Here is a 14,732-nt window from a genome sequence, read left to right as displayed (position 1 = left end):
TAGGATGAGAATTTTGCACTGAAATGCTGATGCCTTATATATGTGTGTATGCAAACTGATTTGGAAATGTGGAGCCTGGAAAAAGAGAAACTCAAGATTCAAAGCTCTTGGATTCTCTCTTGACCCCTTCTTCTCTCCTCCCTTCCTTCCCAGTCAGGGAGCACAAAGGCCGACTCACCACCAGAAAGCATCTGCGCGCACTTGCAGTTCCGGCAGTTGTCATTGTCAGCGTCTCGCGTGCTGAAGCCCGTGCCTTGGAGAGGCAAGCCACTCTGCTGCCCAGCACTGCCTTTGTAGCCTCTCAAGAAAAGCCTGTGGAACAGAAGACCTCATGATGAGAAAGAACGAAATCCCCTACAAGTTGCAGCAGAGAGCAGGAAGGCAAAGGCTGGGGCTCCAGGACGGCATTTCCTTGTGTGGAGGACTAGTGATAGATATTTTTTGAAGGTGACCTGGAAACTGCAATTAATCCAGAATGCGGCAGCTAGACTGGGGACTGGGAGTGGCTGCCGAGACCATAAAGCACCAGTCCTGAAAGACCTTAATTAGCTCCCAGTACGTTTCCAAGCACAATTCAAAGTGTTGGTGCTGACCATTAAAGCCCTAACCGGCCTCGGCCCAGTATACCTGAAGGAGCGTCTCCACCCCCATCGTTCTGCCCAGACACTGAGGTCCAGCGCCAAGGGCCTTCTGGCGGTTCCCTCCCTGCGAGAAGTGAGGATACAGGGAACCAGGCAGAGGGCCTTCTCGGTAGTGGCACCCGCCCCGTGGAATACCCTCCCATCAGATGTCAAGGAAATAAACAACTATCTGATTTTTAGAAGACATCTGAAGGCAGCCCTGTTTAGGGAAGTTTTTAATGTTTGATATTTTATTGTGCTTTTAATTCTGTTGGGAGCTGCCCAGAGTGGCTGGATAAACCCAGTCAGATGGGTGGGGTATAAATAATAATAATAATAATAATAATAATAATAATAATAATAATAATAATAATAATAAATAAATAAATAAATAAATAATATAACAACAACCACAACCCCAGAGTCGGTCATGACTGGACCTAATGGTCAGATGTCCCTTTACCATTTAAACTTGCTAAAATGTACCAGACAAGAACCAATGAGTGTTGGAAATGTAAAGAAAGGGAAGGGATCGTCTTCCACATGTGGTGGACTCGTAAAGAGGTAAAGGCTTTCTGGGAAATAGTATATAACAAGTTAAAGAAAATTTTTAAAAATACTTTAGTTAAAAAACCAGAAGCCTTTTTTATTGGGTGTAGTGGGCGAAGAGATACCAAGGGAAGATAAAAGGCTGTTTATGTATGCAACAACTGAGGCAAGAATTTTTTTAGCCCCAAAATGGAAACAAGAAGAAGTACCAACAAAAGAAGAGGGGCAGATGAAGATGATGGACTTTGCAGAACTGGCGAAGCTGATGGGAAAAATCCAAAACCAGCACAATTAAGTACAGTATTCCAAAAGGACGAGTAAATTTATGCAATATCTGAAAGATTATTGTAAGCAATTAGCAATTAACTTGTAATGAGAAGTCTTCTCCCTTTCTATATTTATTTAAATTTTGAGCTATTTTGTAATGAGTGTAATTGGAATTGGAAAACGTACAAAATGCAATGATATAAAGGTTAATTTTGAAAGCCATGAGGCGGGAGGGAAGGAAGTCGATAGTCTCTAAAGAGCCAGGGAGGTAAAGTGAATGATGTGAATGTATGTTATTAAATGGAAAATAAATAAAAATGAGAGAGAGAGAGAGAGAGAGAGAGAGAGAGAGAGAGAGAGAGATGATGATGATGATGATGTTTTTGGAAATCCACAAATACCTCAGCAGATCAAAAGCAGATGAAATGAGAAGTGCCCTTGCCTGGTGAGCAGAGGGCAAGGAGGACACCCTGAATGAGCACCATGTTCTCTGAGAAACAGTTGCTCGCCAGAAACCCTTAGTCACATCCATAAATACCAGCAAGTTAAAGGAGGCTTGGCACACTCAGCTCCTGGATGGGCAGCTCCCAAGGAAAGTGGAGGTGAAGACACAAACAGAGCTGGAGATTTGCTAGGTGGCAAAGTTCTCTCACAAGAGGCCACCTGAGATGGGTTCAGATTCCCCATTAAACCCACAGGAGACGGTCCCTGCACCCGGGCTGATGATTTGCTAGGTGGCTGACCTCCAGGGCAAAGCACTCTCGGAACAACTTGTCCAAGCCCCTTCACCTTTATCAGAGTAGGTTCAAATCTCCTTCTAAGCTGGCCAGAACAAGCATTTTCATTCGGGTGGCTTTGGCTGATTTGGTGCTTGAAGCACGTACGGAAAAACCCCGGGTGGAATCTGCATGGAGCTCAGTGGTTTAGGAGGTGAGACCAGTTCTCTATCAGATTCCAGACAGGGATTAGCTCTAAAATGAAGGTGATCTCATACCCTCCAAGCGTCCTGATTTTCCAGGGACAGTCCAGGAATTACAGAAGCTGTCCCTGTTATCTACTGAGTTGAATAGGATCCATAATGCAGCAGTCTGATTAATCCTAGAACAATAGGGTCCAGAATGCAACAATCTGATTAGTCCACAGAAGCCACCCAATCCAGCTCCAGGTGGAAGTGAATCAGCAACCTGATTGGCCTACAGGTGAATCCCAGAATTAGCCAATCACACGGGGCCCATTGTGTAAATATCTACGGTATATAAAGCAGACATTCTGGGGGAACATCCATTCCTCCTCACCACTATGAGCTGAATAAAGAGCATGAAATCCACTCTCAACTCCGAGTAGATTTCAGTCCCTGTTTCTGATTTGATCCCAAAACGTCCTGCGTTTCCTTTTTCCTCCCCTCCACGTCTCGGAGGTGGAAAAACAGAATCCTGTTTATCCTGGAAATAAAAGTCCTGCACTAAACGAAGGAGATGGTGAAGCTGGCATAAAAAGCCCATCCTATCATTTTGAAAGACAATGTCACCAATCCACTTTAAACTCTTTCACTGCCGTGCTTCTGCAGCCAACCATTTCTTAGAAAACACAGGGAGTGCTTATTCCTTTATTGTAAATGGAGCCTTACACTGTTTACTCAGAAGGAAGTTCCACTGTATTCAATGGAGTTTACTCCTACGTAATGGGGTAAAAAATGGTCAGTCTTAAACACTCAGAACTAAGTCCCACTAAGTTGAATAGGATTCACTCTCCGGTATGTTCCTGATCATTCTCACAGTTTCTACAGCGGCTCCCAACGCTAATAATAATAATAATAATAATAATAATAATAATAATAATAATAATAATAATAATTTATTATTTATACCCCGCCCATCTGGCTGAGTTTCCCCAGCCACTCTGGGCGGCTTCCAACACAATATTAAAATACAGTAATGCTTCCGGGTTACTTCTGGGTTTCGCCGCTCGCACATGCAGAGAAGCGCAAAATGACATCACACGCAAAAATGGTGAATCGCAACCCGTGCGTGCGCAGATGCGCCGCTGCAGGTTGCGATCTTTTCATGTTGCGAATGGTCCTCCGGAATGGATCCCGTTCGCAACCAGAGGTACCACTGTACAGGGCTGCTTTCAGATGGTTCGGGGGTTGGATAACTCCATACCCCCCAACATATCTCTGATGAAATTAGGGATGTCCTACCAAACTCTCCAGGGACGCGGGTGGCGCTGTGGGTTAAACTACAGAGCCTAGGACTTGCCGATCAAAAGGTCAGCAGTTCGAATCCCCGCGATGGGGTGAGCTCCCGTTGCTCGGTCCCTGCTCCTGCCCACCTAGCAGTTTGAAAGCACCCCCGGGTGCAAGTAGATAAATATGGGTTTGGGGGGGCAACTCCCATCTCTTGCGTGGGCGCATTTAGTGCCAGCACTGTCCGTTAAGAGTTTGGGTGTAATATTCGACACCTCCCTTTCCATGGAGGCGCAGATTGCAGGTATAACAAAGGCGGCATTTTTCCATCTCCACCAAGCTAAGCAGTTGGCTCCTTACCTCTCTCACCCTGACCTAGCCACTGTGATCCATGTGACGGTCACCTCCAGACTGGATTATTGTAACTTGCTCTACGTGGGGCTGCCCTTGAGACTGACCCAGAAACTCCAGCGGGTGCAGAATGCCGCGGCGAGACTCCTTACGGGGTCTTCGCTGCGAGATCACATTCACCTGGTGCTATACCAGCTGCACTGGCTCCCGGTGGAGTACAGGATCAGGTTTAAGGTGCTGGTTCTAACCTTTAAAGCCCTATACGGCCTAGGACCCTCGTACCTACGGGACCGCCTCTCATAGAATCATAGAGTTGGAATAGACCACAAGGGCCATCGAGTCCAACCCCCTGCCAAGCAGGAAACACCATCAGAGCACTCCTGACATATGGTTGTCAAGCCTCTGCTTAAAGACCTCCAAAGTATGAGACTCCACCACACTCCTTGGCAGCAAATTCCACTGTCAAACAGCTCTTACTGTCAGGAAGTTCTTCCTAATGTTTAGGTGGAATCTTCTTTCTTGTAGTTTGGATCCATTGCTCTGTGTCCGCTTCTCTGGAGCAGCATAAAATAACCTTTCTCCCTCCTCTATATGACACCCTTTTATATATTTGAACATGGCTATCATATCACCCCTTAACCTCCTCTTCTGCAGGCTAAACATGCCCAGCTCCCTTAGCCGTTCCTCATAAGGCATCGTTTCCAGGCCTTTGACCATTTTGGTTGCCCTCCTCTGGACACGTTCCAGTTTGTCAGTGTCCTTCTTGAACTGTGGTGCCCAGAACTGGACACAGTACTCCAGGTGAGGTCTGACCAGAGCAGAATACAGTGGCACTATTACTTCCCTTGATCTAGATTATATACTCCTATTGATGCAGCCCAGAATTGCATTGGCTTTTTTAGCTGCCACGTCACACTGTTGGCTCATGTCAAGTTTGTGGTCAACCAAGACTCCTAGATCCTTTTCACATGTACCTCTCTCAAGCCAGGTGTCACCCATCTTGTATTTGTGCCTCTCATTTTTTTTGCCCAAGTGCAATACTTTACATTTCTCCCTGTTAAAATTCATCTTGTTTGTTTTGGCCCAGTTCTCTAATCTGTCAAGGTCGTTTTGAAGTGTGATCCTGTCCTCTGGGGTGTTAGCCACCCCTCCCAGTTTGGTGTCATCCTGGTATGTCCCACAGAGAAACTTACGGTCTTCAAATAAAAACATCTTGAAGGTCCCAGGCCACAGGGAGGTTAGGCTGGCCTCAACCAGAGCCAGGGCTTTTTCAGCTGTGGCTCCTATCTGGTGGAACGCTCTGTCACAAGAGACCAGGGCCCTGCGGGACTTGACATCTTTCCGCAGGGCCTGCAAGACAGAGCTGTTCCACCAGGCCTTTGTCCAGGGCACAGCCTGACTCCCTCCCTTGGCAATCCTCGCGGAGCTCTGGCCCAATGGTTGCCAGTGGCTTGATTTGAATTACCGTATTTTTCGCTCTATAACACGCACCCGACCACAACATGCATGTAGTTTTTAGAGGAGGAAAATCCGTAGGCATGCCACCCGTAGGCATTCCCTCCATAACACGCACAGACATTTCCCCTTACTTTCTAGGACGAAAAAAGTGAGTGTTATGGTGCAAAAAATACGATAATTTTATAACGAGTGATTTTAGAGTGTTGTGTTGTGCTTTTGTACTGTTTTATTGTTGTTAGCCGCCCTGAGCCCAGCTTCAGCTGGGGAGGGCGGGATATAAATAAAACTTATTATTATTATTATAAATAGGTACCGCTCCGGCAGGAAGGTAAATGGCGTTTCCGTGCGCTGCTCTGGTTCACCAGAAGCAGCTTAGTCATGCTGGCCACATGACCTGGAAGCTGTACGCCGGCTCCCTCAGCCAGTAAAGCGAAATGAGCGCCGCAACCCCAGAGTCGGTCACGACTGGACCTAATGGTCAGGGGTCCCTTTACCTTTACCAAACTCTCCAACATTTCTCCAATGAAAATAGGAATGTCCTAAGGAAAAGCGGGACATTCCGGGGTAAGATCAGAAAACCGGAATGGCTTTTGTAAATCCGGGACTGTCCCTGGAAAACAGGGACACTCGGAGGGTCTGAACTGTGGTGTCCATGGTTCTCCCCCCCCCCATTTCATCCGCACAGCAACCCTGTGAGGTACGTTAGGCTAAGAGATGGCGACTGGCCCAAGGTGAGCTCCACGGCTGAGTGGGGATTTGAACCCTGCCGATAAACACCTACCATGCTGTTTGCATACAGTTGGCAAAGACCACATGTTACCTGTATCGCTGACGCTCGCTTCCCAGCTGGAACTTTTCGTAGTGGGCGTAGGCGCGATTTCCTTCCCAGTCCAGGAGTTCGACCCTCAAAGAATAGGCTCCCTGGTTGGTCAAGAGGTGGACTGCCTCGTTCCCCAGCCAGTATTCTCCTGCTGGATCCCCAAAGCCCTGGGAGAGGCAAAACACAAAGCACTAAGTGGGTTGCTCAATTAAGTTCTCGGCATATATCAGCTAAGAGGCTGTTCCTCCCATGAATATTGGATTCAGCCGGTGAGGGCTGAAAGGATTGCGGTCGAAATGGGACCACGGGTGGGGGAGAGAGAGAAGAAATGGGATCAGCATGGTCCAGAGAACTCCAAGGTCTGCAGATGTACAATCATCATTTAGGGAAAAAATATTTAGGCAACCTTCCCCCAAAAAAACAGACAGATGAAGAGCAACAGCGTGCTGAGTCTTCTGGAGAAAGGGACAGAAAACTGGGAAGAGGAACAGAACAGAATGGAGTATTTGGCAAGAGGACCACAGTTGGCTGGCTGGAACCCTGAACAGGAGCTCTCCACACCGCAATGTCTTGTAAAAATCAGATGGCACATATTTTTCAGGGGGGGGGGTTCCATGGTAGGAAAGGTGAGATTAACTCTGTGGTCATTTCCAACACTATTGGTTGTATCCAATGTTAGTTCAGAGTAGACTCATTAATAGACATGAATAGTCCAAGTCCATTAATTTCACTGGGTCGACTCTGAGAGTAATTTAGTTGACTCCAACCTTCTGATTCCCTCTTGTTACTTTGTGTAACATGGATGAGAAGAAGCTCCTGCTGTGTTATGTACTGCCCGGCTTCAGATCAGCTGTCTCGTTTTTTTACGTTTAAAGTAATTTATCCAGAAGAATGCCCATTTGCCCCCTTCCTTGAATCCATCACTACTGAATAATTTTTTGGATGCTGAAACAGTGATTGGGGAGGGAGAGCAAAGTGGGTTGGTGACTTCACCTTGCCTGGCCAATCAGTGCTGTGCAGAGCCCCGGTATACGGTTTCCCCCTGCTTGATTTGGGAGAGAAGATTGTGCAACTGATCAAACTGTGGCGAGCAAGTTTCCTCTGCATAAAATTATGCACACTGGCGCATGGCCTCAGGAAGCCAGTGGGTCAGCAAAATAGGGGTCAGCAAAGCCGTGGGCTGCTACTGGCCCCGTGGTGATTGCTATGTGGTCTCCACTCTTTCTACTTTTGATCGAAAAGATCTGACGGATTGAGGATGACAAGTCCAAGGGAGAATCAGACCTGTTTGTACTCTTTCCAGTTCTTTTGGAAGCTGACGCTGCCATTGACTCTGTACTGGATCACTGTCCAACCGCCTCCGTCCGTCTCCATATCACAATAGGTCTGTAAAGGAAGAAAACAGAGGATGCTCAGATGGAAGGAACAAGAGGCAGAAACACAGCTGAGCCTATGGATATTGGAATAATCTGATCTTTGCAGATGCCATAAGGACTTTTTTTTTTAAACAACGCTGGAAACTGATGCGGAAATGTGCAAGCACTGAACCTGGCTTGGAATGAACAATTTGGATGTGCGTAGTGCAGGTGGCGCTGTGGGTTAAACCACAGAGCCTAAGACCTGCCGATCAGAAGGTCGGCGGTTCGAATCCCTGCGACGGAGTGAGCTCCTGTTTCTTGGTCCCTGCTCCTGCCAACCTAGCAGTTCGAAAGCACGTCAAAGTGCAAGTAGATAAATAGGTACCACTCCGGCGGGAAGGTAAACAGAGTTTCCGTAAGCTGTTCTGGTTTGCCAGAAGCGGCTTAGTCATGCTGGCCACATGACCCAGAAGCTGTACGCCAGCTCCCTCGGCCAATAAAGCGAGATGAGTGCCGCAATCCCAGAGTCGGTCACGACTGGACCTAATGTTCGAGGGTCCCTTTACCTTTACCTTTAGTCAACAGAGACTTCCACCAAGAAAAGCAGTGTTTAGATTCTGTGTTTAACTCCAGTGTCGTGATGGCAAGTAATCATTATTTAACAAGAAAAAGCATGTGATATTGAAGTGGCATATACATTTTATGAAATGAAATAATAAAATAAATGCCAGAGAGGTGTTGCCCGTCAGTGTAGACAATACTGAACTATATAGGCCAATGGTCTATATAGAAGTTGTAAGGAAATTTCCTGTGTTCCAGAGCTCCTTCCAGGTCCTGCCAATTTCCCCTTGAACCCATGAATGTTCCCCAGCCCATAGCAAAATCTAGCCACCAGAACCAAGTGCAATCCATTTGAATAAAATCTCCCTGCCCCTCTTTTGCTTAGCTGCTAATGTTTCTCAAACTTGGGTCTCCAGCTGCTTTAGGACTACAACTCCCTTCATCCCTAGCTAGCTGGACCAGTGGTCAAGGATGATGGGATTTGTAGTCCAACAACGGCTGGAAACCCAAGTTTGGGAAACATTGGGCCTTTGCAGAACCCGTTTCTAGACCAGGACGTTTTCCAGACAGCCTTAGAGAGGGTCTGTTATGTACTGAAGTTCTCACCCTGGGCCAGCAGGGGGGATACTGTGGATAGTTTTCACTCAGGTCCACATATGCAAATAAGGGATTGAAAATGACGTTCAGTGATTGGATAGTTACAGAAAGTGGTTACTGTTGCGTTGTAGTGGAGCTCTATATAAGAAGGGTGGCTGAACCCTTCAGTTCAGTTCTGGCCTGCGAATAAACAAGAGCTGTTTGAAGAATCGATGTGTTGTCTGATATGTTCATCCACAACTTAACAGGGTCAGATTCCTTTAGAAGCACCGACGGTAGGAGAACCAAGGTACTTTTTTTAGCTGTACAAATTGAGCAATGATCCTTCTCCCTGCCTCAGTTCATAGGCTCTTGGGGTTTCACTGACCTTCTTGGGTTCAGTCAGATTGTTGATATGGAGGGTGTAAACCCCACTGAGATTAACTCCAGATTGGCGGATTTCTGCGCAGTCCTGGAACAGCCGGTCTTCTTTCTTTGGAGGAACTAGCAAGAGAAAGTAAAATGCTAAAGAGTTGGCCTCTCCAAATTAAATAAGCATTTTGGGGCATGGATACAGCGACAGTGAGCTCCCAGTCTCAAGCAAATTTCCCTATTTGAAATGTGAATAAAATCCCTATTTAAAATTTGCTTGGGGAAAACTGCGATTATATTTACTAATTCCTGCCTTGTTCTTTCTTCATCAATCCAAGCTAAAGACCAGAGTGGGGAAACTGTGACTCTCCAGATGCAGCCAGCATGACCAATGGTTAGGGATGATGGGAGTTGTAGTTCAACAGCACCTGGAAGATCCTCATCCTTCCAGTAATATTTTGGGCAGATCTACACCATGCATTTAACAAACACCCAATGCACATTTAAAGTGCACAACCTCCCCCAAGGAGTTCTGTGAACCGTAGCTTATTAAGTGAATTGTTGCACTGTGCAGGGGAACTATAGTTCCCAGGATCCTTTGGGGGAAAGCCACGTGCATTGGATGTGCTTCAAATGTACGCTGTGGATCTGACCTGAGTTTATTGCAGGTGGGGATGGGAAGACATGGTGTAAAAGCACTGAGTTTGAAAAGTTGCTACAATAATAATAATAATAATAATAATAATAATAATAATAATAATAATAATAATAATAATAAATTTATACCCTGCCCATCTGGCTGGGCTTCCCCAGCCACTCTGGGCAGCTTCCAGCAAAATATTGCTTTAATATTTAGAAAGCAACGTAGAATTTTAAGTTTTTCAAAAGCATCCCTCACAATGGAACGCGTCCACTCTTTGCTGTAAGTTGCGCCAAATTGGCCTTGTGCGCTATTCTCCTGCACACCTGAACTTTCAAATGACCCAGAGCATCGCTGGAGGCTTCCTCCCACTCCCTCTTCCCATTGGCTCGGCTGCTCTGATGTAAAGGAATGTTCACAAATCAAGCAGTCCAGAGGGGAAAGTCCTGATGATGGAACATTGGCAAAAAGGTGCGACTCTGCTAAGGAAAGGAAAGTTCATTTTGGAAGGGGAGACTAGGAAGGAGGGACAGGGAGAGAGGCTGCCGGCAGGTGGAACCTGTGTAAGCAGCCAGGAGAGTTCAGAAAAAGGCGTAGGAAGACTGTGAACTGTTGAGCTATCTCTGTCTGCAGTGGACTTCTGGCTAGCATGCACATCATCCGGAGCTCTCAAGCAGCAAAGACTTGGAAGCTGCTTCATTTGAGATAAAGTGTGATTTATTCCAGTGGCTCTGAGCTCACCTTTGCCTTGGGAGACCAGCTGGACCAAATTCTGAACCGACTCCAAAAGCTGCAGCTGCTGTTGCTGGAGCAAGCTGGTGTTGCCGCTGGCGGCGTGGAGAGACTTCTCCAAGACCTCGATGGTGTCGCTCTGGCGGATCAGCAGCTGCTGCAGCTCCTCCTTCTCCGTCCGGATCCCTTCCAGTTCCATCAGGTGCTTTGTCTCCATCTGCAGGACTCGGGTCTCCAAAATACTGCCAAGGGAGGAAGGAGAGGGAATGAGGGCAACAGAATTGCAGGGCAAATGGCTGGCAGATTTGCACAGAGCTGGCAAGAGATACTTTTTCAGAAGGCGGTCAGCTTAAAAACCGGACACCTGCCTTGAGGGCTGCACAGTCACATCCACAGAGTTCATCTGTGGGATTCACCAGGATGTGGGTCTTGTTTTAGGTGTAAAGACAGTTGGAAATTTAGATGGGTTTCCTCACCCCAACCAAGTTGGCAAATATGTACAGGATTAGAAGTAAAAAATGCTGGAAATGTTTAGATAAGGATGGCGATTTTTACCACATGTGGTGGCTGTGTAAAAAAACCAAAGGCATTTTGGGACAGTATATAAAGGTAAAGGGGCATTTTGGTGTGGTACCTATTTATCTACTTGCATTTTGACATGCTTTTGAACTGCTAGGTTGGCAGGACCAGGGACCGAAAAATGGGAGCTCACCCCGTCACAGGGATTCGAATCACCAACCTTCTGATCGGCAAGTCCTAGGGTCTTTGGTTTAACCCACAGTGCCACCCGCGTCCCTTAACCCGAGGTACCACTGTATAAACAATGACAACTGGGAAACACTGGCCTGTGAGCGCTTCAGTTGGAGAACAGCCTTTACCAAAGCTGTCATGTACTTTGAAGATGCTGGAACTCAGGACAAAAGGGAGAAATGTGCTAAGAGGAAGCCATGTTTGGCAAGCCTTCACCATGATCAACTCACACCTGGAAAGCAGTGTCCCCACTGTGGAAGGACATGTGGATCCAGAACTGGCCTCCACAGTCACTTATGGACACACTGTTAAGACCGTGTTCATGGAAGACAATCTTACTCGGCTACGAGGGATCACCAAAGAAGAAGACACAATCAACATGCAGACAGTTAAATGCTGATTGGGCACGTGGAGTTGGAAGGGCGCCAAGGGTCATCTAGTCCAATCCCTTGCAATGCAGGAATCACGGCTAACAGATGGCCATCCTGACAGAAGACCACCCAACCTCTGCTTAAAAACTTCCAATGAGGGAGAGCCCACCACCTTCTGAAGGAGTCCGTTCCACTGTTGAATGCCTCTTACTGCCAGAAAGTTATTATTGATGTTTAGTTGGAATCTCCTATCTTGTAACTCACTCCCCCAGGGGTCAATGGTGGTCATCAACTTGGATCAAAATAAAAAAATTCCTTCCAGTAGCACCTTAAAGACCAACTAAGTTAGTTCTTGGTATGAGCTTTCGTGTGCATGCACACTTCTTCAGATACACTGAAACAGAAGTTGCCAGATCCTTCTATATAGTGAGAAGGTGGGGAGGGGTATTACTCAGAAGGGTGGTGGGAATGGGAGATTGGCAGATAGCTGAGATGAGCCTGTTGACAACTCTTAACGACTGCAATAGGTCTTACAGGAAAAGGCAAGGGGTGAGAAGGTGAAACATGGCTTAGTCATGTATAATGAGATAAGAATCCAATGTCTTTGTTCAGACCAGATTCAGCAGCTTCTCTTTCCAGTCTATTTCTGAAATTCAAGAATCACAAAACAGAGAAACCAGTAGGAGAACACTTCAATCTCCCAGGACATTCTATACAAGATCTCAAAGTAGCTGTTTTACTACAAAGGAATTTCAGAAATAGACTGGAAAGAGAAGCTGCTGAATTGCAACTCATTACCAAACTCAAAACCATGGAGAGACCTGGTCTGAACAAAGACATTGGATTCTTATCTCATTATACATGACTAAGCCATGTTTCACCTTCTCACCCCTTGCCTTTTCCTGTAAGACCTATTGCAGTCGTTAAGAGTCGTCAACAGGCTGATCTCAGCTATCTGCCAATCTCCCATTCCCACCACCCTTCTGAGTAATACCCCTCCCCACCTTCTCACTATATAGAAGGATCTGGCAACTTCTGTTTCAGTGTATCTGAAGAAGTGTGCATGCACACGAAAGCTCATACCAAGAACTAACTTAGTTGGTCTTTAAGGTGCTACTGGAAGGAATTTTTTTATTTTGACTATGGCAGACCAACACGGCTACCTATCATCAACTTGGATGGCTTTTAAAAAAAAGGATTAGGCAAAGCCACTTCTGCCATTCGGAGGAGGTGAATTTGCAGGCTTCCCCGCCCTGGCCCTCGCGCAATTGGGGGGATTTCCGGCTGCGTCACCTCCTGGCCAGCCAATTGGCTTACTCTGGGTGTGTGGCCTGCCTTATTTAAACCAGGACGCAGCCGGGGATCTCCCTCTTTGCCGCCTGCCAGCTGTTCCTGTTTTTCCCACTCTCCCGCCCTATAAGGTTTTCGTTCCTTGACCTTGCTATGGACCTCGGTTGGTCGCCGTTGAGGGGCCTGGTAGGAATTTTTCCACTTGGCAAATTGGCACCAGCCACTTGGTTTCCACCTACCTTATTGCAAATCGTCACAACTTTATTGGTATTGGTATTGTTTTGTAGATGGAAGAGGGGAGGTAGCGCCATCACCTGCCCCGGATATTGAAGGGGAGTCCAGTAAAGGATTCCGGGGGGCGTAGCCCTGTCCAAAGCCTAGCGAGGTGAGGGCCCAAGGCACGCCCCCTGGCGGTGACCCCGGGAGAGTTCCTAGTTGATGGCATCAGCAGGACTCCCCCTACTGGTGGTTAACCCTTCCCAAACTTCAAGCGGGTGGGCTGAAGTCGGATATAGTCAGTTAGGACCAATGCCTAAGCCAATACTTCTCATCACCTGTAACCAATAAAGTTGTGGCCTTATCTAGCCCATTAACCTTAATAATTGTGTCATGTGTCATTATTTCCACTGGAGGGGGCCACGCAAATCCATGGAGGAGGAGATGGCTATCGTTGGTGAAATATACTCAGAGTCGCCAAGTGATTTCATGCTCTTTATTCAGCTCATAGTGGTGAGGAGGAATGAATGAAAGTCCCCTCAAAGTATCTGCTTTATATACATTATTTACACAATGGGCTGCACATGATTGGCTAATTCTGGAATTCTACTGTAAGCCAATCAGGTTGTGGATTCACTTATATCTGGAGCATGATTGGGTGGTTCCTGCCAACCAATCATACTGCTGCATTGTTCTTGGACCAATCAGACTGCTGCATTCTGAATCCTATTGTTCTAGGACCAATCAGACTGCTGCATTCTGAATCCTATTGTTCTAGGACCAATCAGACTGCTGCAGTTTGGATCCTATTCAACTCAGTACATAACAGTTTGCTACTTGCCATGCTGATTTTGTTCTGCCTCCACAGTTGGAGGAATAAATGCTTCTAAATCTCAGTTGGTGGAAACTGCAGGAGGAAAGAGGGCTCTTGTAGGCTCAGGCCCTGCTTGCAGATTTCCTACGAGCATCTCAGTGGCCCCTGTGAGAACAGAATGCTGGACTTTGGCTTCATCCAGCATCTAGCAGGGCTCTTTGTATGTTCTCATGCTTGCCATTTTTAGAGACTGTCCCCCAAGGAGAGAGTGCGTGCATGTGTTCTGGAGCAATGAAGGCCGGAACAAGCAAGTTCTATGACTCTGTCACTGCCGCCGCTGCTGCTGTCATCACCAGGCACTTCATCAGTTTATTTTTGCAGCCATCAGGGATTTCATTTTTTAAAAAGACAACTTCTCTCGTGATGCTTCTGCGCCATATTGGTGCTGCACGATTGGCTTCTCTCCCCGCTGCCCCCATCACCTTTCTTTGGCCAGGCGAGATGGCCATAAATTGGCTTTTCATAACAGTTTGGCACGGCAAACGCCTCTTGGGAACAATCCCAAAAGTGCTGCGGTTGCAAGAGAAATCATCCCCCAAAACTTTGGGAAGCCAGCTGGCCGGAATGCAACAAACTCTGATCTCAGCACAGTTTGGATCCTTCGCAAGAATGGAGGGGAACTGCAGCATGGAAACCAAAGTCACTCCATATAGCTTTTAATTTTGATTTCTAGTTTAAGGAATATTTGAACCACTGACCTTCTGATCAGCAGGTCCTAGGCTCTGTGGTCTAACCCACAGCA

At 46.7% G+C, this 14,732-nt stretch overlaps 1 protein-coding gene across 2 annotated transcripts in view; it reads right to left on the bottom strand.

Moving 5' to 3' along the window:
• The window catches only part of ANGPT4 (angiopoietin 4), a 175,534-nt gene that overhangs the window by 119,820 nt on the left and 40,982 nt on the right, over window positions 1–14,732 (bottom strand). For both annotated transcript variants that reach the window (XR_014008588.1, XM_081196381.1), the window contains exons 4-8: window positions 10,499–10,731; window positions 9,134–9,249; window positions 7,535–7,636; window positions 6,251–6,417; window positions 179–312 (exon numbers count right to left, since the gene is read on the bottom strand). Coding sequence is in view for 1 of the 2 variants with exons in the window: in XM_081196381.1 (XP_081052507.1) it covers window positions 179–312; window positions 6,251–6,417; window positions 7,535–7,636; window positions 9,134–9,249; window positions 10,499–10,731 (752 nt within the window). In the remaining variant the exon portion in view is untranslated. The remainder of the gene's footprint in view (window positions 1–178; window positions 313–6,250; window positions 6,418–7,534; window positions 7,637–9,133; window positions 9,250–10,498; window positions 10,732–14,732) is intronic.

The sequence above is a fragment of the Podarcis bocagei genome (assembly GCF_964188305.1).
Source record: "Podarcis bocagei genome assembly, chromosome: 5".
Lineage (NCBI taxonomy): Eukaryota > Metazoa > Chordata > Lepidosauria > Squamata > Lacertidae > Podarcis > Podarcis bocagei.
This window is presented reverse-complemented; position numbering and strand designations above follow the sequence as displayed.